The 24,180-nt window shown below is 41.4% G+C and overlaps 1 protein-coding gene and 1 long non-coding RNA gene across 2 annotated transcripts in view; both read left to right on the top strand.

Moving 5' to 3' along the window:
• The window catches only part of MAPRE2 (microtubule associated protein RP/EB family member 2), a 76,132-nt gene that overhangs the window by 37,964 nt on the left and 13,988 nt on the right, over positions 1–24,180 (top strand). Inside the window, exons 3-4 of the mRNA XM_009285599.1 lie at positions 10,215–10,360; positions 12,385–12,598. Of these exons, the coding sequence (XP_009283874.1) occupies positions 10,215–10,360; positions 12,385–12,598 (360 nt within the window). The remainder of the gene's footprint in view (positions 1–10,214; positions 10,361–12,384; positions 12,599–24,180) is intronic.
• On the top strand, positions 16,975–17,868 carry LOC103904207. Its single transcript, XR_657889.2, has 2 exons — positions 16,975–17,089; positions 17,767–17,868. It is a non-coding gene; the product is annotated as an uncharacterized LOC103904207 (long non-coding RNA).

The following is a 24,180-nucleotide window of genomic DNA, read 5'->3' as shown; positions in this document are numbered from 1 at the left end:
TTTAAGTATGCAGAATAAAATGAGTTAAAGATATTTAAGAAGATCAGATTGAGAGACTTCAGCTGGGTGGGGCAGGCAGGAGAAAAGCATGGAAATTGTCACAAACCCACTGTCCCATTTCATTACACAGCTTCTTATACAACTTCTTCTGTGACCTCCAGTCAGGATTTTGGGCCACACCACAAGGGAAAAACTGAAAAAGGGTTGTCTCATTAGAGCTCTTACTCCATCCCATATAAAATTAAATCTTTTCTTCCTTTAGAACTTCCCGGATTGTATCGATTGCTATTGTTACCAGATGCTTTTACATTCATATCTTAACAGGTCAAAGCTGTAAACTTAAATTTCCCCATTTGGTTTGATAGTTAAGTTTGATACTTACACATTCTTATTTTTGTGCTAATGCTCATTACAATCCCAGAAGGGGCTTTAATAGTTCTTTATCTGAAGAAACACTCTAGTGCAGTCCTTCCTGTGGTCCGGAGGACTTCACTCTCTGAACTGATGAATCTAAACTCCTGCTAGCAGACACTAGAGCATAGTAGTCTTACGGACTAGGTCCTTTCCATTTGAGACTGCACAGTCCATCCTTAACGTGCAAGACATGCATGAGTAAGGACTGAAGATAGATGGACAAGAAGCCTTGGGTATCTTTCTGTATTTAATATAGTTTACCGTGTAAACCCCAAGTAGTTTATTTAATGTACATATAGTTTATTTAGTGTACTTCTAGTGTAGTTTACAGGATGGAAACTAGGGGAACAGTAGCACAAATGACCAGCCAACTAACAGGCAGAGCACCAGCAAGCGTGGTATGGACCGTAGTTTGAGAACGGCCGATCTAACACATTCATTCTGGCGTTCCTTTGGCTGATGTTCCTTGAAGCATTGGCAGCATTCATGCAGCTTAACGTTAGTTTCCATAAAATATGAGCATTTCTCCAGGACTTCAAAGAGAAGGAATATGTGGGAAACTCTTTACAACTATGAAGCATTTCACAGCATTAACAAGGAGCTGCAGAGCCACTGTAACTGAATTTTTATAACCTACTGTAAAATTGTATGGGCATTTTCTTTTTTAGAAAAAAGCATTAAGATTTGTTATGCTGTTATATGACTGTTCAGTTCTTGTTCATTTTTGTTAATAAGGAGCAATCGAAAGGCCAGAAAAAACTAAATGCAAGGCCAAAAAAAGTGTGTGGGGGGGGGATGCTAAGTCTAAATGAAAAGCTTGAAGGCATTACTTTTAGGAGGCATGAGCTACCTAGATGTGGCATACACTCGTGTTCAGTACCTGACTGTTGAGACCTCACAGGTGCCCATGTTTTGCAGCCAACCTAGCAGTAATTTTGGACATTCTGAGCTTAAGCAAGAAGGGAATAATGTGACATTCTGCTTTTACTAAAGGCTTTATTCAGAGCATACCTAAAGCTTAATGTGACAGTTTGGAATAAAGACAGAAAAAGTAATCAGACCTTCTTTTTCTCATTGCCGTGGAGAAGTACCTTTGATAATACACATGCTGTAGCAATACCAGCCTATTCCCCAATTGCCAGTTAGAGGAACAGAGCTGCTAGGATGAGGAGCGGCAAAGGAAGAGGCTGGCTTAGTCATAAAGTATTTGTATTCTTTGGGAGTCTTAGATGTGTTTTTGTCTCTGCTAAGTAGGCCGAGCAAAGTGCAGTGTCCCCTGAGCTTTCTGAATGCCTGCTGTAGTAGTGATGTGCCAAAAAGGCCAGGTTATGGATGGATGCAGCCCTGGAGAGTCTAAATTTAGTCTGCAGCTCCTCTGGTAGTTTAGTTTTGACAACTCGAGAGAGAAAATCTCTTTGAGCATCTCAAAGCAATACAATTCTCTTCGCTTTAGGTGAGTGTCAGTTTTTGGTCTCTGGGTTTTACTTCCTGCAAGGTTGTTAACCTGAATGAAATTTATAATCCATGGTTTTAATTGAAGGCATAGTGCATTGCCTTTAGATGGGCATTAGACTTGAGAGCATTCAATTTGATACATGAATGAAAAATAATAGAGAACAACTGAGTGGATTTAATGTAGTAGGATCCCATGTGCAACACCCATAGGCTTGGGGAGTAGGAGTTTCAAATGAATTATGACACTAGTTGTTTCTTAGGAGTCATGCTTTTTTGTAATGAATACACAGCGGCTTCTTAAAAAGAATTCTGACTAAACAGCTTATAACTGAATTTTCTTTACTAAGGCTGTTTTTCATCTATAGGGAATACCAAGTGAACGTGTTACAGGGCTTTTCATGAGTGTTTGGTTGCTACATGAGAGTATATTCAAAATAAGAGTCAGGCAGGAGACTATAGAGGGCTTGCATATGAATTAAAAAGAAAACACAGTGTACAAGCTATATAAATTATGAGCAAGGAAGATAGAAATGGTAAATGTATATAGAAAGGAAAATGCAGCCTGAAGTGAGGTATAATTTCTGGCTTAGGTATACTTGTGTGATCCTTTGAGGTTAAGGAGATACAGAATCTCTTCTCCACACACGCACATTTGAAAATTCTCAGTAGAATTATAAACTTACAAATAGTCTGGCCTCCAGTGCATACAGACCTTCTGTCTTTCAGGATTTGTATGCAAGGATGAAGGACTAAATGCGGGGTGTTTTGTTTTTGTTTTTTTTCCTTGGTTTTAATAAATGACGGTATTATAAAGAGAGCGTGTGGTTTGGCATTTTCAAATTTTAGACTGTGATGCTTTCTCTGCAGATGCCCTGGGCGTTGCTGCAGGGAATTTTTCATGTGGTGACTGCTGTAGCTAGTACCGCATCTCTGCTGGCGTTCCTCCTGTGAAAATATATAGTCCCTTTATACATACATTTTGTTGGTACTCCACTGCCCTGATCTCGGAGGAAGGCAGGCAGTGTGACGATAGGGCAAATGTTGTTCTTTGTTTGACTTGTGTTGCCTCTCCGGCTGGGGACTTGGGGGAGAGCTCCGTCACAGCCTCTGCTGGCTGTTGTCCCTCGCGACCGGTGCTGTGCAGGGAGGAGGGTCATTCCTGGCTGGTGGAGGGTGTCCGAGGTGTTCTGCTTCCAGGGACTGCGCGCTGGGGCTCTGCGCCGTGGGGCTCATCACCCGCCCCTAGGCCCGGCAGCATTTGTTTGCAAGGTGGCCCGTCGTGCCTCCGGCACCACCCAGCCTCGGGCCCCTCGGTAGCAGCAGGGAGCGGCGTGCCAGGCACGCTGCCTCCCGAGCAGTGCTCTGTGAGAGCCAGCTCTTCTCTCCTGCACGCAGCAAAGATCTTTCCGAGCAGGGCTGAGGTGACTGGAGAAGAAGGGTACTGGCCAGACAGAGAGATGGTGAGAAGGGCTTTTTCTTCTGCATGTCGTGTATATATACATGCAAACGGGGCGTATTCTGTGGCTTAGCTGCATAGGATTTGTTTTTTCATGTCTCAGAAGGTGTATTTTGCGCAGTGCCTATATTAACCCATAACTTCCTACACGTGTATTACTAAAATCTGCATTATAGGACCCCGTTGGAGCATTTGGTGCCGGCATGATTTCTGTACATCCCGGTGTGCTAGTGCCTGTGAAGCTGAAGCGTGTTTCAACATCCGTGGTTTTGGTGTTTTTCCAGTTTGCAGCCTTGCAAAGGCTGGGTCTCTAGAGCAACTTGGAAACATGATTAAAACATGGCTTGATCCCATTTGCACTCTGTAACCAAGCCATGTTTCAAGGAACTGGCATGTTGTCCTGAGGTCATGCAGCACAGAGGATGCTTAGCGTCAATGACTCTCTAATGTCTTCCATATGATGTTTAGGATTAGAGGGATACAATGGATGTTAATGATTGGATTTAAGATCGTTTCCAAAACTTTCTGAGGAAGCTTGCAAAGCAGTATCATGAGATCTTCAGCCAATAATATTTTTTTAAATGTAATTCATTACGAATTCAGGAGGAATAGAACTTAAACAAGGTTTTTACTTGTTTAAATTATTATTTAATTATTCATAGCACTCACTTGCAGTCAGTTGCTTGATCTCCCCCCTTTTGAAAGAGCTTGTTAGATTTTGTGTGCTACTTTTTTTAGGCATGATGAGTTATGCAGCTATTTTAAGTTAAATGGGAACTGTGCTTTCTGAAATTGTTCTGATCTTCCCATTAAAAAATTAATGAATTCCAAAATAAATTATTGCTAAAAATTAAGTATTAAAAATTCTGCTGTGTATAATTTATGAGCAGCTTAACAATTTACATATTTAAGAAAAAGAAAATACAAGTTAACACAGGGGGAACCTCCCTCCCACATGCGTTATTTAAAATAAGTGGATATTCTGGATTATGTCATACAAATGCCCCACCTGTGTGGAATAGGACTTTCTGAAGCAGATGTCAATTAGACACCTGTATCTCAATGACCATCGGTAAGGTTGTAGGAGGTACATAGTGCTGTAGGCTGTTCTTTGTGGTGGCAGCGTTGCTTTCAGAAGCTCCCATCTGTATGCAGGCACTCACCCTGTCCTCACTGAGGCAGCTGTGCTCATGCAACTATGTGCAGGAGTGCAGGGCTGCACTCTGATCTGCATCAATTTTTTTTTTTTTTTTTTTAAGTGCCCTCCCAAGACTGTTGCTGGGAGGGGTGAAGCTCAGGCCAGAAGGGCTTCATTGATGCACAGCCCCATGAACGCTTGCTTCTCTACAACCAAGCAGGCAGTAAATTGATGTGGGCTTGAACGTTCGCCAGGAAATGGGCTGAAACCTCTTAAATCGGGGTTGTTTTTTTTTAATTGGAGAAATAGAATTGTATTGACCTATATCCTAGGTCATATAGGTGCTGCTGGAAATGCAAATAGGAATTTGAAGACTGTGGTCTCCAATGGAGTGCTCAACATGAATTGTGCTATTTCTTAAACGTGTGGCTATATGTAACACAACTTTATGGTCACAGGCATGCCCAGTTTAAAAAAAACCTTGAGTGGCATAACAGAACACCCGTATTTGAAATCTAAATGAAAATCTATACTATGATATCTAAGTCAAAAACCTATCTTAACATCACTCCCACGGAAGCAATTCTAGGAAGCCTGCGGTAAAAGACAAGCCCCAAGTGCTGATGTACTGTAAACAATGATTGCTGGCCTTTGCAGTTTTTTTCCCTGTTCTTATCAAAACTATTAGGTCACGCATGCTCCTTGCAAGTTGCTGCCTTTTTTTGTTGTTGTTGTCCCAGCAACAGAAATACCAGGTGTGTGCAGTTTCCCATCAGTGTTAGCAACCATCGCTCTAGTGAACTGAAGTGCTGATGACTAATATGCATACAAATCATCCCGTATTTTCCAAACGCGTGGTCAGGTTGCTGCAGCTGTGGAGGGAATGAATAATTTGAAGGAATTTGTATCTAATGTGACTGGACATATGTTTTTAGATTATCTGAAAAATATTTCCTTAAAGCAAACAAACAAAAAATTTGAATTACAGAAAAAGGTATGGTCAGACTTTTTTCCCAAACGGGTTTTTTCAAAAAGGAGTATGTGAAAATCAAACTGAGGCCTGGTTTAAAGGTTTAAACTTGAACTGCATGCCATTTTAGAACAAAATTCTTACTTAGCATTTATAAGAAATTTCTAGTGTAGCACTTAGCTCCTTTTGCTGTGGTTTGGACATCAGAACAAAAAATAAAGCAGCCCCACACACAGACAAGCCCTGTCTTTTCATGGGCCCTTTGTGTTCCCATGTTGGCTGGTGTGGTTTTATGTGACTTTCTGGGATCTTGCTCCCATACACTGCAGGGATGAACGGGGAGGAACGGAGTCTTCTGACATTTGATGTGAAGGACTGTCCTGACTCCTCCTATAGGAGACGAATACTAACTTGGGCATACCTGAGCTTATATTATAGTATTTCTGCTAAATACTTTATTAGTATATGAGGTACTAAATACAGTATATTTAAAGAAGTTAGTTTGCAAATAATATTTACATTTTCCTTTATAAATATATATACATAAATGCCAAAAATACCAAGGATCCAATCTTGCTCTCCAGCTGAAGTCTAGGAGGTTTACCAAGCAGTAAAAACTTGCAGGAAAACACTATTCTCTTGTTTCCATTGTTATCTCCTTTAATTTCCTTGTGCTTTAAATAGTCAGAAGCAGAAGTACCTTTGATTATTAAGAAAATACTTGTTTGCTTTTTTGGATTCATCAACCTCCAGACGGAAGAGGAGAAAGGAGGAAAAAAACTGAAAATCTGTAATGACGCAGAGTGCATATGCTTCAGAGCAAACTGTTAAGTCAGTATGGACAGTCTGGGAGGGAAACGTAGAAGCAGGGAAAGAAAAGTATAGGACAAAAGCTAGAATGAGTTCAGCGTTGTTTACTGCAGGGGGGACTAGCGAAAGATTATCTACAACTCTGAAAACGCTGTGAAAATGTTGTGATTTTATAGATTGGGAAGAAGCTTCTAGCTTTACCGCTGCATGTGGCAAAACTCTTCAACTGTAATAGCTTTAAACAACCACCTTTTCAATTCTTGGTTTGTCCTTTTGTGTCTTGACTCTGCCCCCGCATCCCTTCCCCTCCTCTGGCAGCTGCCTGCCTGCCCAGCCCCGTGGGTGCAGCCCCCTCGCTGGCCTTTGCTGCCTGCTCTGCCCTGAGCCTGGCGTGGGAAGCCCAGCAAACACCTGCAAGCTCTGCCGTGCTGCTGGGCTCTTTCCGCTCAGTCACTCATCGGGCCAAAAGTAGCGGCCGGGGGGGGTGTAATCCAGCACAGCCATGTTGGCGGGTTGGTTTTGGAGTCTGGCCTGTGAATATCTTCTGTAACTAATGGCTGCATCAATATTCTAGATCAGATACACGGAAGGACTTTTAGCCGGTGGTTCTAAATTGCTTGTTAGCTGATAGAGGATAAGAGCTTTTTAACATTGATCCCTCTTCTGCAGTGCTACCAGCTGTAGTTTTCATCTTTCATTTCAGTAGATTTCAAATTATTTCTGTTTGTCTGTGTGTGTGTGTATGTGCATGTTTTCATGCGTATAAAAGTTTTTTGGTCATCGAGACTGATTTATTGTGAGAGGCATTCTGGACAGGTAGTATGTTTTCAACTCCTGTGTATAGATTTGTTAGGTTTGGGGGTGGGGTGGCTGGGTGTTGGTATTCAGGGTTTTTTTGCAGAAAATGTAAGGAACTTTTAAAATCTTGAATAAAATATAATGGCATAAAAATTCTATTGTTCATGTAAATTATGCAAGAGGTATGTCACAAGTCATGATGTCATTATCTCTACTGCCATTTTCTTTATGTTCTGTTAAAAATATTCCTTTCCCATGCACCCGCATTGAAGCATCAGTTGTATAGTAAATTGAATAGGCCTAAAGTGCTGTCCAGTATGCAGAGGACCACGTGTCTATATGCTGTGGCTGTGAGGTAAAGGCATTGCAATCTTGCGTGACTTCAGTAGGGCTGCTCTGTCTGCTGCCTCCAGGAAATCTCAGCGATGGGCAGCATAGAAAGTAGTGTTCCCATTCTGCTGCTCTGACGTTTGGCATTCAAATGCAATGTGACAGCTACAAGCTTTAGGCGGTAAAATTTTAAATTATAAATAAATACCTTTATAATATTAAATATGTACATAACCTCGATATCCAAAATCAGGTAGTCCCAGTTGACTGTAATGATATTTCTACTTTCTCCTGTTGCTGTGCTAGGCGGGTCTCTGCCTTTTGGGAGTCGAGAAGAGTTTTCTCTCTTTGTAGTTTGCAGTGTTTAGTTCAGTCCATGTTTGTATGTTGGCTCTGTACTTCAGGAAAGAGCATTTTAATGAATTATGTTTGCCGATGTAATAAAATCCTCCTGTTGGGGAAACGGCCTGGCAGCTGGCTTCGGTGTTGTATCAGAGACCAGGCTCGTGCTGTCATGTGGATGTAGTCCAGTGTTTTCTGCCCTCAAGTGTTGTGCAGACCCAGGACCACCTCCCGGCTGGCAAAAACACAGAAACAACTGCCAGCCTGGTGGGAAGGAAACACAAGGAAATACCGCACCTAGAGTCTTAAACGTAGTAAGACTCTATCTAAAGGCATGCAGAAGGAATTTGCATTACCAGCAGAAGGAGAAAATCTCATGTGAACACTTTGGGTTTCTAGTTTTCTAAAAGGATCTAGATGAAAGGTTGCGCGGTGCATTTTCAAGGCCTCCAGGCAATTACTTAGATATCAGAGTAAAGCTTATAACTGGGGTATGGGGAGGATGAAAGGACAGAATTAGGAACAAATCCAATTTATAACATGAAATGATTGCATAATAATCCTTTTGCATGAAATTAAACAGTAATAAATGTAGTCAAGCCATGCATTATCTCTGTATCCATGCTTTTAATTGTAATGTCATTTTTTCCTGTTGCCACGTATTTACCTCTCTTGCTGAGGATGAGTTTTGAATAACTAATTGTGTTTATATAGCTTTCTATAAGAAGATGCAAATTTGTCATCTGATGTTTGTAACTTGCCAGAAGGCTCCTTTTGCTTTAGGGAATATTTTACTTTGATTCCTAATCATATCAAAACCATTGCAAACAGCTAAGCACAAGGTGTCCTTGGAAAATCAGATACTTTTTTTTTATAACAGTTTTCCCCCACAAAGCTAGGCAACGTGAAGAGAATTTTTTAAAATTTGACAGTGGTTTTCAGTACTAAAGTTTGATCTTGGTAAGCCCCTTAGCAAAACTTGTATCAGTATTTTGGGAAATGTTTTTGGACTGCACTTTTAAACTCTGCTTCTCTTTTTGGGAAGTTATGAGCTGTGTAACCCTTCATGTGATGGTTGAGTGGATACAGAGAATGAGAACTATCTCATGCGTAACGATGGTCCTGTCAAAACACAGGCGTATACCCATGGAGAAAAATGTCTTAAACTTTAAGTTATTGTTGCCCCTCCTGTAAAACTGGGCAAGCCAGGTATGTGCTCTGTTAATTTGGTTTCTGTATGAGCACTCAGCAGAATTATTTTTTGATAAAAATCATTGTCGTTGATACTGCGTTGAACTGTTAGGTGAGATCTGGACACTTGTTTGTCAAAACTGATCTGCACTAAATGCACAAAAGTCCTTTTTGTGGAAGTTAAATTGAACTTGTCATGAGTAATCGGGCGATCGCTTCCCTGCCCTGTATGCTCAAGCGCAGGGGCTGCACACTCTACAGCTCTCTGCTCCAGAAATGGACTTCACTAAATCTTTGCTGAGTGTAAAGCATTTTGTAGAAAACTCTCTTCTAAAGAAGAACTGAAATTGGTTTTCCTCTGATTTCCTCATTTTCAGCCTTAATTTCCAAACACCTGAGTGTGTCAACAGTAAAGACTTATTTTGCAAATGACAGTGACATGATGTTGTAGGAGGAAGATCCCTGCATACAAGAAAAGGCTATCCCTGTTAGGTGTACTCAGTACACTGTTTAGAAAATTTTCCATATACTTGCAGCTCTGTGCTGGATTAGTTATACACACACAGAGGCACACACACCCCTACCTACTAATACGTAAGTTCAGATAGCCCTCAAAGTTGAACTTAAACCTTATTGTTTTGAGTGAGAACTAAAGCTGGCAGCCCAGCTTCTGAAATCTATGGGTGGACTATGCTAACATCTGCTTATTTAAATGCTTTTCTCAGGAGATGAAAATCAGTAAAGATGTTTGTTTTGGAGGGGTGGGAACTGGCTAGTATGTTTTAACAAGCTGGAGCTTTACAATTTATTTTTTTTAAATCATGGTTCGATATAATCTTAAATGATTGCCTTGGACTTGATTGGCATTCGGCTACAAGTGCCAGAAGAAAGAAGATCTTGGCTTGGCTGAATTCAGGGGGCTGTGAGGATTGAGGGAGCTTATTAAGAGATTTCCATTTTGACTGTGATCTTCCCACTGTATGGACAGTCCTACTGTGTATAGGGACTCTAAGAACATCAGTTTTATACAGAAGAAAGATTTACTTGGCATTAGTCATGGTGGTTCTTCAGATGCTACACAGCAGTGCGTCGTGCATCCAGACTGAACGGAAAAAACCCACATTAATATGTCACACTCTTCAGTGTACATTAGACAAGTAGATCTTGGGTGCATAGTGTTACGTTGAATTACAGCAGGGACTTAGTCAGCACAGTTGCTTTCTGCTCATGCTTTCTGCTAATGACATTAAACGCCATTTGGTCTTAGCTGGGTGCATCTGGATTAATGTCAATGCATTCTCTTGTTATAGGAGCAGCTTACTGCCAGTTCATGGACATGTTGTTCCCAGGGTGCATTAGCTTGAAGAAAGTAAAGTTTCAAGCAAAGCTGGAGCATGAATACATTCACAACTTCAAACTTCTGCAAGCATCATTTAAAAGAATGAATGTGGATAAGGTAGGCATTCTGTATTTGTATTTCAATCACTACAAGTTTCAAAAGTTGTATAAACTGGGTGAAGTCAAAAAAATAGGGGAAATAAACTTCAAAATACTTAAAGTCCCCTTCTTCAACTTTTGGACTGAGAACTGGAGTACGAGTTGTATGTGAAAACATTCTTCTTGACCTTTCATTATCTGAAAAGGGTATTTAGGCATGAATGAAGAAATTTGGCATGCTCCACTTAGGTACAAAGTGAAAATTGAGTCCATGTGTCCACTGAGGAATTGTGCAGCCTAACTCATTATATCTTAATATCAGAGATCCTTTTGATAAAATACCATGTGTTGGAAATTCCTTGCCATCAGTGAACCTTAATTTTAGATACAGTAAAATTACTGGTGACCTGAATTTCCAACCAAATAACTTGGAAATATGCTGTTCTTATAAGTATTCCATGCTTCTTGTCCAAAATGGGGTTTAAGGAATTTTAAGTATTCAAGAGCTGGAATAATTTATCCAATTATTTGATAGGCTGGCCAGCACATGTGATCTTGTAAAGTTAAGAATGGAGGGCTCTTAGAAAATGGCTTGCTCAGCCATAAGGTACTAGTTTATGCTTGAATGTGTGTTTGATGGGCTCACCAGTATAAACTACTGTGTTGATAAAAATGAATAATGAAAGTTATGTTGTCATACTTTTAGTTTTACACAGATGTACTACCAGTATATCCTTTTAAGGTTCTGCTCTGGCTTTTAGTGTTGCCTTATTCTGAAATTTAAACAGTCTTAATAGAGAGTCCTGTAAGACTTTTTTAAAGCAGTGGAAAACCCTCATTATTTCCTGAAATGCTGTGGATGCTTCTATTTACAGTGCAACTTGTTAGTGAAATGTTGGAAACCCTAATAAAGCTAACATTTGTCAATTTTTCTGTAGGGAGCAAACTTGCTATACTTTCTCAATGCAGAATTAAGATACAAAAGGAACAACCCGAAAGGACATGCAAAATGCTGCATTAATCCTTCTAGAAGTATCATAGACTTACAAAATGCTGCACAGTTGGCTTAATCTTGAAGAAATGAAAATTGCAATGGTTTTAGGTACCCTTTTTCCAGCTGAAAACTGAATGCATTCGGGAGGCATTAAGATCTGTTTAACTTGGCTCTTTAATCAGCTGCACGAATTAAGCGAGGCAGGGCAGCCCTCCTTCTGCAGCATTCCCCTCGTAGTCCCTGTCTGCCCACAGCATCTGGGAAGGTTGAGCCTCCTGCAGAGCAATGCTGAACCACCTCCTTACACTAATATTGGCCCAAGGCACCTTTTGAAGGCTTAATTTCTGTGAAAATTTTTGCAGGATATGGATATGGAGACATCCTTATAGCCTTTCTTTTGTTTTCCTAAAACTTCATAGGCATTTTAGTCAACTTCTGCATGCCCATGAACTGTTCTATGTATAGCTATATATAGAATGGAAAAAAAATTACAAGGTTAAAACCTCAGGGTTAGTTCATATGATGAACGTGTACTACCAAAATGTAGGTTGGTTTGAACTTCAGCACGTCTTGGAAAAGCTGCTGGGTTTTTTGTAGTTCAAACAGTAGGACGGAGAGCAAGAAACTCCCCTCTGGACGTTTTGAAGAACTGTTCATTTTTAGTATACCCAACTGTAGCATGTCCATTAAAAACAGAAATCCCTAGTTAGTTGAATATAGTGTTACTCCCAGAACAGCTTCATTCATCATGGCTGTCACGGCAATAAGAAAGGAGTAACTCTGTGGAAGAGCAGTTATAAAGGCTTACATACACCCACTGTATAGCCACTTCAAAGGCTGGGTCTTTGTTTTATTTTGGTTTTATTTCTTATTAAGAGCCCTTCCAGATCTACCATAATTTCCTTTCTTTTAGAAAGAAAACAATGGCAGAGGAATATAGGCTGATACAGTTAGTAGATTTTTTCAAATAAGTGTGCATGTGTATATGTAAATGTTTTTATTTATAAATGGCAGTGATATATTATTGGAACCTTTATTCTACCTTTCAGGTAATTCCCGTGGAAAAACTGGTCAAAGGGCGCTTCCAAGACAACTTAGATTTCATTCAGTGGTTTAAGAAGTTCTTTGATGCTAACTATGATGGGAAGGAGTATGATCCTGTGGAAGCTCGACAAGGCCAAGATGCTCTTCCCCCACCAGATCCTGGTGAACAAATCTTCAACCTGCCCAAAAAGTCTCACCATGCAAACTCTCCGACTGCAGGTATTTTGCATCTTCAAGAATTCCATTTCTGTCTCTGAAGACTATCATAAACTGTGATCCATTTTACATAAATACTAGTTAAAAATTATTTCCTTGTGTGGGTGGGCCATTCTTTTTGCCTTGTCATAGGCTTAGCATCTGAGACAGCAGAAGTTAACTTCTTGTGGTGCACTCTGGTTTGGCCCAGCCCTATCAGGCGTAGGGTCTCCCCCACTGAACCCTTGATGTAAATGATGTAGATTCTAGTGATGTCTGATGGTGGAGACAAAGGCAGTTAACCTTCTTGTCGATAAATGTGGTGTGTGTAAGTGCATTCAAGAACATTAGGTGAAGTGTGTTTCTCTCACACCTCTATCATTACGGGAAATTGCTAGCACACGCTGATGTCTTTTTTTTTTTTTTTTTTTTAAATTAATTTTTACGGTGAGTGAAATGCTTCCAAATCTTAAGGGCTCACCAGAAGGAAAAAATGAACTGATTTGTGGTTTTATATGTGCTTATTGTTTAGGTACGCTAGTCCTCTTAAGTGAGCAACATACAACTATTGCTCTTTCTCAGATACCTCTGTCTTCTAACTTTTTATTTTGTGTTTACACTGGGTTTTGCTAGGATAGAGTTAATTTTCTTCATAGGAGATTGTATGGTGCTATGTTTTGGGTTTGTGATGAAAACAGTGTTGATAACACAGGGATGTCTTAGTTAGCTATTGCTGAACAGTGCTTGCACAGTGTCAAGGCCTTTCTTGTTTCTCAGGCTGCCTTGCTAGTGAGTAGGCTGGGGGTGCACAAGACGTTGGGAGGGGACACAGCCGGGACAGCTGACCCCAACTGACCAAAGGGATATTCCACACCATATGACGTCATGCTCAGCACATAAAGCTGGGGGAAGAAGAAGGAAGGGGGGCATGTTTGGAGTGATGGCGTTTGTCTTCCCAAGTAACCGTTAGGCATGATGGAGCCCTGCTTTCCTGGGGATGGCTGAACACCTGCCTGCCGATGGGAAGTAGTGAATGAATTCCTTGTTTTGCTTTGCTTGCACGCACGGCTTTTGCTTTACCTATTAAACTGTCTTTATCTCAACCCATGAATTTTCTTACTTCTACTCTTCCAATTCTCTCCCCCATCCCACCGGGGGGGGTAGGGGGCGGAGAATGAGTGAGCAGCTGCGTGGGGCTCAGCTGCCTGCTGGGGTTAAACCATGACAGTGTTTCTGGAACAGGCCAAAGGACTAAGCCTGATCTTTGGTGTTTATGTAATATGGGCATGACTGGTCACTAAGCGGATGCCATTTTTTGCTAAGTGAGAGTTAAGTGAACAGGAGAGCAGCTAACATTTTAAAAAAAAAAAAAAAAAAAAATCACCAAACGAGTGTTACTGAGGTTGGTTCTGTATGTATATAGGTTTGTGCGTGCAGAAACACACATGCACCCACACTTAATTCCTTTATTGTTCTGTCCTGGGTTTACTTTATTCATGCTAACCCAGTCCTGAAATAATGATTAATTTTCACTTGGCTTAATTCTGTGACCTGTCTTCTCATGGGCTCAGATATGTACCAGTGCTGGCAAAGGGAAGGGGTAGGTATGAGGCACTCTCTGTTTTAGGGTGGCTTATGCTCTGGAATCATATCCAGATTTCAGTGTGCTCCTCTAATCACTTCTGACGTCAAAGTGGGACATACTTGGCCAGCTGCCTTCAGCTCATTAGTGCTTCCAGGAAATTGAGCACCTAATAGCAGGCCAGTGCTGCTCTGGGCTTTTAAAGCTTGTTTACATCTTTGTTTTGCACCATCTTGTGTCTAAACTTTTGAATTTCAGGGCCTGGTATGCTATAATTTCCCATGTGATGTCTTGCACGCCCTTTAAAAACAAGAAAAACCAAGTGCTAATGTCATGGTGTTATCCAATTGAGAAATTAGAAAAGACACTTTTATTAAATACAGACTTTACCATGCTTGTTAATTCTTCTTGCAGATGGTCTGTTTGTACCAAAGTCACAAATGTGTCATCCAAATTAAAGTTGTGGAGGTGACAATCCTAGAGAAATAGAATAGCTACTGGAGTGGAACCAGCCAGCTGATATGGAGGATAATGCAGTGATCTCGTGTCGTGTTGCTGGTTGTATGAAGCACATGTTCCGTGCCTTCTCAGCCCTTGTATGGAATAGGACAACTGAGATATAGTGTAATGATCTTTGGTAAGATTCTGTGGCTGTGGAAATTAGCTTTTTTTGTGGAAAGCTTCCTTCGTTATTAACTTAAATATTGTCCAGAAGTATGACAGGCAGGACACTAGTTTAATTTTTGCTGAGCTGGGAGGGGGGTGTAGACATTACATGATGCTAGGTGAAATGAGAGGTGTCAGTCAATACAGAGCATGTATTGCTGCCTGCGTTTTAGAACAGGACTATTTCATTTAGGTGTCAGTCATTCATAGGTTTATTCAATTTCTGGGCGAGCACGTTTTCATTTCACCCGTGTATTGTGCCTTTGTGCTTCACCTCACCGTATCATGTAGCCTGATTGCTTGAAAGGATGGGAGCCCTTACTGGGTGCCTGTTGATAGAGGACACTCTGGGAGGAGTGCCGTATGCATCTGCAAGCTTGTGTGTGCCTCATCTCCTGCTGTTTGGGAGTAAATTGGGATGATGTGGAAGCAAATCCTGGGTAGTTGGGAAATTACCATGAAAGATGTGCTTCTGTACCTCTGGGGTGTGTGTGTGTGTCTGTGCATGCTCATGCACACTTAACTGGAAATGAAGGAGTATTCACTACAGTTGTTACAGGAACCATAATGTGCCCACGTGAGTAAAACAAGCTTAGCCATTTATACTAAAAAGGCAAAAAAGATAAGGTCTCATGAATAACGTTATCTCAAGATAAGGTTAAGAATTCCCCACCCCATCTGGAGTTTTGTCTTCCTTGATGATACAAGCACAAAGAGGGAATACATGCCCACGAGTAAGTGCAACATCAGGTGGCATAGTTTAAACTGCTATCTATAACTTTTATGTTGATTATTTTGTTATTTGACATTCTTGGGTCTTCAGTGAAATGGCTGAGGTTTTGGGCACGGCTTATACTTCCACTGACTTTGTTGTGGGAGCAGTAAACAGTGTGGGCTGCTTGATGCAATAACCTTTTACACCAGTGCAAGCAAGCAATGCCAGCATCTGTAGCAGTTTGCTACAGTAGCTTGCCTCTTTTTTGTACATTTTCTTTTTTTAATGTCACTTTTAATTTGTGTGATTTGTTGTATGTTAACACTGAAGCATTGAAATTTTAGGACTGTCTTGTTTCAGTTCATTAATGAAACAAAAAGAAGCAATAGTGAGAGAAAATAAAGAACCCAGAGGATCTTTCAACATAATCCAAAAGTTTTTAAACAGTGTGCAGCGGACATACACAAATGTATGCACTTATTGTTTAGTGTCAGGAGCAAGTAGACATATGGGTACTCATTCACACTAGATTTTTGGTTTTGACAGACCTTTAAATCTGCCTATTCTAAATTGATCAAATACATAAATTTCTAAAGTAATAATTTATTTAGCTACTAGTAATTTCGTATGTGTTTCAGATGATTCCTGTTGTTCCACGGAATAACTCTTCCAGTGCCCTTTGCCAGAGTTTTGGTTTTGAGTGATTTAGGAGGTGCCGATCTCTTCAATTATTCATAACTACTTTATAACACTCTGTTCTAACTCTGTATTTTCAGAGGTAGACTAAGATGTGTCTTTCAATTAACAAGAAAGGGGTCAAATCCCTAAAGCCTGCTCTGAAAGCTTACCCAAAAAGATAGTTGCCATGAGTTAGAATTATTTTTGGTATTTTAATCTGACACTAAAGCTTGACAAGACCCATGGTATCAGGTAGTTGCTTTCCATACCTATACGTGGGTATTCACCTATATCTCTGCAAATGCCGAGTGTGGTCTTTATTTCATTTTTAAAAATGCTTTTAAAACAAACCGAAACTCGAGAAATCTGAAAATGCAACAACTGGGGAGCAGTCCAACAGCCACGGCCCTACCCCTCCCAAAGGCAATCCGACTGAGGAGTCGGCACAGGTCAAGGATAATGCATCTCAGAAATGGAAGCGTAAATAGGTCCCTACAACTGATCTGCTGTGCCACCCTCGCATTGCCTCGTCGCTTCCTTGAGAGACGGAGCCAATTTGTTGCCGAGCTGATGGCTGTATGGAGGGTGGATGGCTTCGGTAACCCATGTAAAAGGCTTCTTCTGGAAATAGTAGGAGCAGCAAGGATTTGCCAGGTAAATGCAGCTCCCTGCTGGGGGAACGAGTATGTTTTCATCCTTCGAGGAGTGGAGCCAGCAGCACAGACCACCGCTGCAGGCTCTCTGCCAACAGCACCACAGCTGCTTTTAGATACAACGCCATCTGCCAGCCCTGAGCCGCCTTTCGATCTCCTACAGCCTCGGCTCTTCTCTAATGCAGTGGTAAACAGCCTACCGATGTAGAGTCAAAATTATGGTAAGGGATTAAAATATTAGGGCACTGTTGTTTGTGCCAGTTCTAATGCTCCCTGTGGAAAATAGCAGAAAAATCTTCATCTGATCAAATTGAAAATGGTGATCAGGTTGTCAGGATTTTAGCTTAGTGCCCTGTGTAAGTATTCCTGTGTGTCAGAGCAAATCTCCATGGAGCACTGCTTTGTGTATGGGTGTGGGGTATCAAAAATACACGAGTAAAAGCTTAATAAAATTATTTACATGTAACCTAAAAATGGGAGAGGTTCTTAGATCTGAAGGCTGTTAGACGTTTTAGTTTGAAATATTCAGTGAGAGCAGGATGACTAAAGCAGAGTTGGAAAATACTGGAGGATCACATGAGGGCTAAAAATACTCATGCTATGACAGGGAAAATAACAAGGGCAGAATGAACTGTTTGTGCACGAATGCTTTATATATAATGTGTGTGCCATCGAAGAGCCAATTGCACAATAAAAATACCGATTTTTCTTTAGGGAAATGGTATACCCTACTGTGGCAGATGTGCTGTAAATTAATTTTGAGGGATAAAAATACTCAGCAAAACCAGTCTTTAATTTAGCAGCTAGTGATACGATTAGGACTCCTGAGAGACTAGAGAACTCCTTCTAATGCTTTTTTTCTTTGCTTTCCACCAAAACATGCCACCTTTTTCCCCAGAGGGCGGGCAGTTGGTATTGGCGATGGCAGCCTCTGCTTGCGGTAGTTCAGTGCTCCAGGACAATGTGGCAGAGCTGGAGATGGGAAGAGCCGCGGGGCCACAAAGTAAAAATGCTTTTGTGCCTAGTTCATACGAGGCCAAGGAATTGTACTAGCCGACGGGAACAGCATGTGCAGTGACAGTGCTGGCCTGGGAGGTAGAGAAGAAAGTGGCTCAGCCTTAATACAGACACACCCTCTCTGCCAGCATGAGAAGAGTTTAATATTTAAACCCACTGAGCCCGAGAATTTAGACGACAAAGCGATGCTGCTTGCCGTGCAGGAGCCAAGGCCTTTTTTCTAAGAAGATTGTGTTTGAAAAAACAGCGGTGAAAATTGCTGTCTTAATTTTTCATGTATTACAGGTGTGGTTTGAATGCCTGCCTTGCTTAAATTTTTGCATGATCTTTTGTACTTCAGTGTGCTTTTCTTTACATATTTTCTTTCACATTTAACTTTTGGGACTGCTTTTTCTGTATAGCTAAACAGATAGTTGAATTTTATAATAAAATGCAGTTTTTTAAGAGCATTTTAAATTGTATTCTTCTGTTAAGCCTATGTGGAGTGGTTTCATCCATTGAAGATGAATGCTTGCATGCTTGAAGATGTTTCTAGAGAAAATAGGGGTTTCAGCTGAGAAAAATGAATGGTTGCCATTAAAATGTTGGTTATTTCAAATCTAAAGAAAAGTCTTCATTTATTATGGGGGGGGGAAAAACCTGTGGTTAGTTCCCATCTATCAAATCGCCTTCTATTAAAGAGGAACTGAGGGAGTAGTGCCATCAAGAAACCTTTTTCATCTGACAAGAAAACTCCTTTGAATGTTCTTGCTTGGATTGCTCTGTTGACATTTGTAAAAGATGCGTCAGTTTCAAGTATTTGTACACACTTCACTGCCAGACAGCTGGCAAAGAGATGATCAAGGTAGAGCTCATCAGGCTGTACTGTAGCCAGCAGCAGTGGAGGTGTGGAGAGCTGAGGGGACAGAGGGGTCCTGCTGCCCCCAGGAAGTTAGTACCACAAAATAATTAGGTGGCTGCACCGCAGCATGTTGGGATGCTGGAAGTCGAGTCAGATTTTGTCTGAGGTCATTTCATTCCCATTAAGCATCATTTGTCATCACTTATGCCATTAAGCATCCCTAAATTGAGCAGTTTCCTGCATCCCAGTGTAGCTGCAACAATAAGCATGTGTGAATATTAATTCGTTTACTGTCCTCACTCATTTGTTTTAAGTGGGTGGAGAGTTTTTCTTTAGCTCATGAAGAAATTGCTAGCTCTGTGGCCTCTTGGTGGGTTTGTTTTTTCTTCTGTGGCATGAGTCAGGAATATTCGCTTTATGCAGTTCTTTAATTTGACTAAAGATATACTGCGAGTGATTCCCAAATTCCACTTAAGCAATGGCTGTGACGGCTCAGCCAAGTCTTGTGCTTGCTCAGGGCTTCCATTGCTCTCCACACTGTCCTCGCGCACGTCCACACTGTATTCATGCACGTGTTTTCTTGGAATTTTACATAAATATTTAACAGCATACTAAGTACTCCTATAGCTTCAAGGAAGATTTCTCTCCAAACGTTAAATAGGTCTCTTGTCTGCAAGACAGTACTTGTGATGTAAAGGGACCTGGAATAAAGGGACCTGGAATTCGCAGGCTGGCTTTGTTGTATCTAAAACCTGCACAGTGCCAACATCCACTGTTTTAAATTTCGGAAGTGTACATCTGTTTGTAAAACTTATGTGTTTAGCAAAAAGAATAGTAAAGGTGAAACTGGGGGGGGATATATTTAATTACAATGGACTGACTAGTAATTGCTTCTAGAGCACCACAGATAGAAAACTGTAATGCATTTCAAAGCTGGTTCATCTAACTTATTTCAGTACAAGAACAAAATAATTTGTCTTTCAACCATGAACTTATTTTTCCCATCTCTGCTAGTGTTATGTGGGCAGGTACAAAAAAATTATCCAGGTGCTAATTGAAGCAGCTGTGATACTGTTAAAAAAAAAAAAATTCCAGTTGGACCCTGCATTGACCGAAAATCAGAACATGCTGTAATAGACGTTCTTACAGAACGGTGGAGGTGGAAAGGCACCTCTGAGATCGTCCAGTCAAACCCCTCTCCTCCAAGCAGTATCACCTAGAGCTGGTTGCCCAGGACCATGTCCAGTCGGGTTTCGAGTATCTCCAAGGATGGATACACTGCAACCTCTCTGGGCAGCTTGTTCCAGTATTTGATCACCCTCACAGTGAAGAGGTTTTTTTCTTATGTTTAAATGGAATTTCCTGTATTTCAATTTGTGCCCATTGCCTCTTGTCCTTTGACTGGGTACCACTGAAAAGAGCCTGGCTCAGCCGTCTTTGCACCTTCCCTTTGGGTATGGATAAGGTCCCCCTGAAGCTTCTCTTCTCCAGGCTGAACAGTCCCAGCTCTCTCAGCGTTTCCTCATATGGGAGGTGCTCCAGTCCCTCAGTCATCTTTGTGGCCCTTTGTTGGACTCTTTCCAGTATGCTCATGTCTCTCTTGTACTGGGGAGCCCAGAACTAGACCCAGCGTTCCAGATGTGCCTCACCAGTGCTGAGTAGAGGAAGAGGATCACCTCTGTTGACCTGTTAGCAATGCTTTTCCCAATGCAGCCCAGGAGGCTGCTGGACTTCCTTCCTGCGAGGGTGCGTTGCTGGCTTATGCCTAACTTGGTGTCCACCAGGACCCCCAAGTCCTTTTCTGCCACACTGCTTTCCAGACCGTCGGCCGCCAGCATGTACTGGGTCATGGGGCTGTTCCTCTCCAGGTGCAGGGCTCTGCACTTCTTTCTGAACATTGGCAGTAAGCTTGAAAAGGAGTTGGTAACGGGTAATGCTTATGGCACTGATTACAACGCAGTTCTCTCAGTAGTCAGTGAAAAGAGCTCGTTATCAGATATTTGGTATATGAAATATTTGTATAAAATTTTTGTGCTTTCTCAGAATATGTAAATGGATTACATATAAATATTTTCATAGAAGATATGATGTTGGACAGAATTTAAACTGCTCTGATTGTATAGCCCCTCTGAGCAATGCATCAGGAGTTATTCCACACTTGCACTAATTGACTGCAAAGCCATTGTGATGCTCAATAGCAAAGTCATTAAGTCTAACAAGATCTTCCATCTCCGTTTAGATATCTGGCTGTCTCAAGTACTTTGTACTACTCTACCAACCAGCATCCTTTAATTCTTTTATGAAATTAAGCTTCTGTTAGAAATGGGAGGCTTACCTCTGAGCTGATTCTGAAACTGATGTTTCAGAATAAATGTGCAGTAAAGCTTTTTTTTTTTCCCTTCAGGAAATTTTAAATTAGAAATCCCTAGGCATTATCTGTTGCAATTAAGTTTTATCCAGCTGTTGCTGATACTGTCTGAAATGCCTAGGTTATTTAGCTGGTTTTTATCTGTGTTACTGTAATTGGAATATCGTGTTCATTTAAGAGCAGATCCGGAGCAGCAGAGCAAAATTCGATTTCTTTTGATTTGTCTGGACTTTATAAAGCTTAGTAATACTTTGCTGTAGAAATTCAAAAGGCTTTGTTGTTTTCAAAGGAGGGCAGAATATAATGTGTTGTATTGGTGCTATCCAGCCCTCTGTCCGCAGACAGTGATGATGTGGGCTTGCTCAGCATGCTCTGGGAGGGCACCTCAGCTGCAAATTAGAGAGAATACCTGGGGATTAAATGTTTGTGCCTGCTCTGTCCTTAACTCTCTCTGCAGGTTAAAAAGAGGTGTGCACTTAACGATTTGGCTTTCTGTGATCAGTAACCCAATCTACAAAGAACTAGCTCGCTTCGCAGGGCTGTTGAGCATGAAAGGGAGCAATACGCCGTGGCTGCACAACATGCCTTGCCTAAGGTCTTGCACCATGACCCCCCAGGAGAAACGGTGAAGAGCTGACAGGCCAGGGGATGCTGCCCTAGAAAAGCTGAGCAGCTTCTCTTGTGCTTGCGTGCAGGTGCTTGCTGCCTAGAGAAAGTTCAGTGCTGCCCTCAAGTAGAAGAGTAGTTGGTAGAGGGGGGAGCTGCATCGACCGGCCACGGTTTCACATCTGAAGGTCCATAGCTTGTTTTATAGCATTTAATTCTCAGTTGATATCCTGAACTGCTTCTTGCAGGTGTACAATACAATAACAAATAAACATTGATACTTTGGTTTAGTATGTATCTATATCATTTTAAAATCTGTATGGGTAACTTTTGCAGTTGCATGTGATACAAGTATTCATTAAATAACTTCAGGCCCAATGAGAATGCTATAGGCAAAGCGGTTATTTCATGTGTGTTTATCTTGTATATTTTGACACCAGTTTTCTTCTATTTATCTGCTAATCCAAATGAAAATTATTTTCCTCGCTTTGAGAGCACCTTAACAATCCTCCTCTCAAGCAGCTGATTTTTAGTTAGTCGAAATGTGGGGACTGAACCTGGAAAATGTGTAATGAAGGCAGGGTGCTAAAGTTCATGAAAACGTGTAATGAAGGCAGGGTGGTAACGTTTATGAAATTGCCTAAAGAAAGAAATAGCAGCAAAAGATCTTGGCCTTTTTAATGTTTTCCCACAAATGATTTATTCTTTGCTGATCTAAGTATGATGTGAAAAGAAGTATAATTTCAGTCATGTACGTACACAACATTGAATTTTCCCAGCTTTAGCGAGTCTGTGTACTGTATCTGAAAACTGCTAGAGGTGAGTTTCTGTATGTAATTATAAGGATTTAGACATGAAAGTTATTGGACTGGAGTCACCAATTTCTAAAAAAAAAAAATAAATTATCTGTCTCATTTTAAGGAGCATAGAAAAGGAGGGTGGACGTCTTGCACAGAAATGTTTACACAAGTCAAATGAATTATCAAGTTGTTTGTTTATGTTCTGCTGGCATTAGGTGACCCACTTAATACAGAGTTATCCTTAGAGGCGGGAGGAGATGCTTATTACAGAGGGAGGCCTGTGACTAAATCAGAAAAGCCTAAGCTAGCTTGATTAAATAACCCATTGCTGCTCTCCTTTCCCATCGCTCTTCAGCTCCTCCAAGGGACCACTATACCCAGTTCTAGGTCAGTGAGACCGTGTGAGCTCCATGGTTTGGTCATACGGGCAGCCTCACAAGTCATCTTTCTCCCCCTCCTGCCTTTCCCTGCCTCCTTGCGATTTCTTCCTATAAGACCTTTGTAAAACATGGGGTTTAAAATGAATTGCTTTGTTGAAGTGTTGTCTGATACTGGGGATATGTTGTGGAAATGATAACTTAGAACAATTTGTAGCGTGCCATAAATCAAATAATCTTATGGGAGGAGCGGCTGGGGAGGTGTGGGGTTGGAAGGTGGCTGCTGAGAAAGCTGGGGCAAATCCCTCCGGAATTGGTGAACTGCTAACTCAGAGCTCAGCTGGGATCTGGGTGCTTGCTGGATTCGGGCTTTCTCCTGCTCCCTGTGTGTCCCAGGCTTCAGAGCCAACAGCATTTGATGGTGGAGGATGGCCATGGAGCCCATCCGCATGTCCGGACAACTGTATTTTGCTCTTTTTGTAAGAAACAGTGATAAACGTGGGTGCTGCAGAGCTGGACTTCTGATTCACATGCCTGCTTAATAAATCAAATAAAACAGGTCGGAGAGAGGGCTGGGTTTCTGTTCTGTCTTCTTAACCCAAGCAATTTTTGTACCAGGTGTATGCTCACTGCATCTGAAATGTATTCCTAGTCGGTGGGAATAAGGAAAAGGCTATGCGTCAGAGTCCGGTGCTGGTGGGAGCCGAGGCAGGGTGGACTGCCGTGAGCTGGGCACTCGTGTGATGGGGCTGAGCGACTGAATCAAACAGCCAGCGACAAGGAGAGGAAAGATGGGAGAGGCAGAGCAGGGTGTGAGGAGCTGGCTGTGAGGTTCGTATGAAGGCACTGCGAACCCTTTCACGCAAATGTTCCTCTGCTTGGGCATTTGTGTGCCACAGGCGCTGTGAAAAAGAGTACCTGTGTGCACTTGTTACTTACCGTTTTTGCTGGTAAAGATGTTGCTCCGTATTCTGGCAGATTTGCAGTGCAAGTAATGAAAAACAAATAACAAAACCTAAGCAGATCACAGCTCATCTCTTGGCATGATCACTATGGCAACTGTGAGTTCACCGATGGATTTAATTCTGCGTGCACTGTCTGAATTTCAATGCCCTTGTCTCAGGAATGGTTTACATTTGAAAATGAGGAAAGCAGAGTTTAGCTGAGTTTTTTCAAGTCTGTCTTTCTCCAGGGGAATTGAGGATAGATATCAACGCTAAATATTGGGCTGGGGGAATGGTCTGTTAACAGCTTTTTTTTTTTAAAAAGCTGAAAGCTGCTGACAACTAAGGGAACTTTATGC

The sequence above is a fragment of the Aptenodytes forsteri genome, unplaced genomic scaffold, assembly GCF_000699145.1.
Source record: "Aptenodytes forsteri isolate BGI_AS27 unplaced genomic scaffold, ASM69914v1 Scaffold23, whole genome shotgun sequence".
Lineage (NCBI taxonomy): Eukaryota > Metazoa > Chordata > Aves > Sphenisciformes > Spheniscidae > Aptenodytes > Aptenodytes forsteri.
Note: the sequence above shows the minus strand (reverse complement) of the source record. Positions and strands in the feature narration are given on the sequence as shown.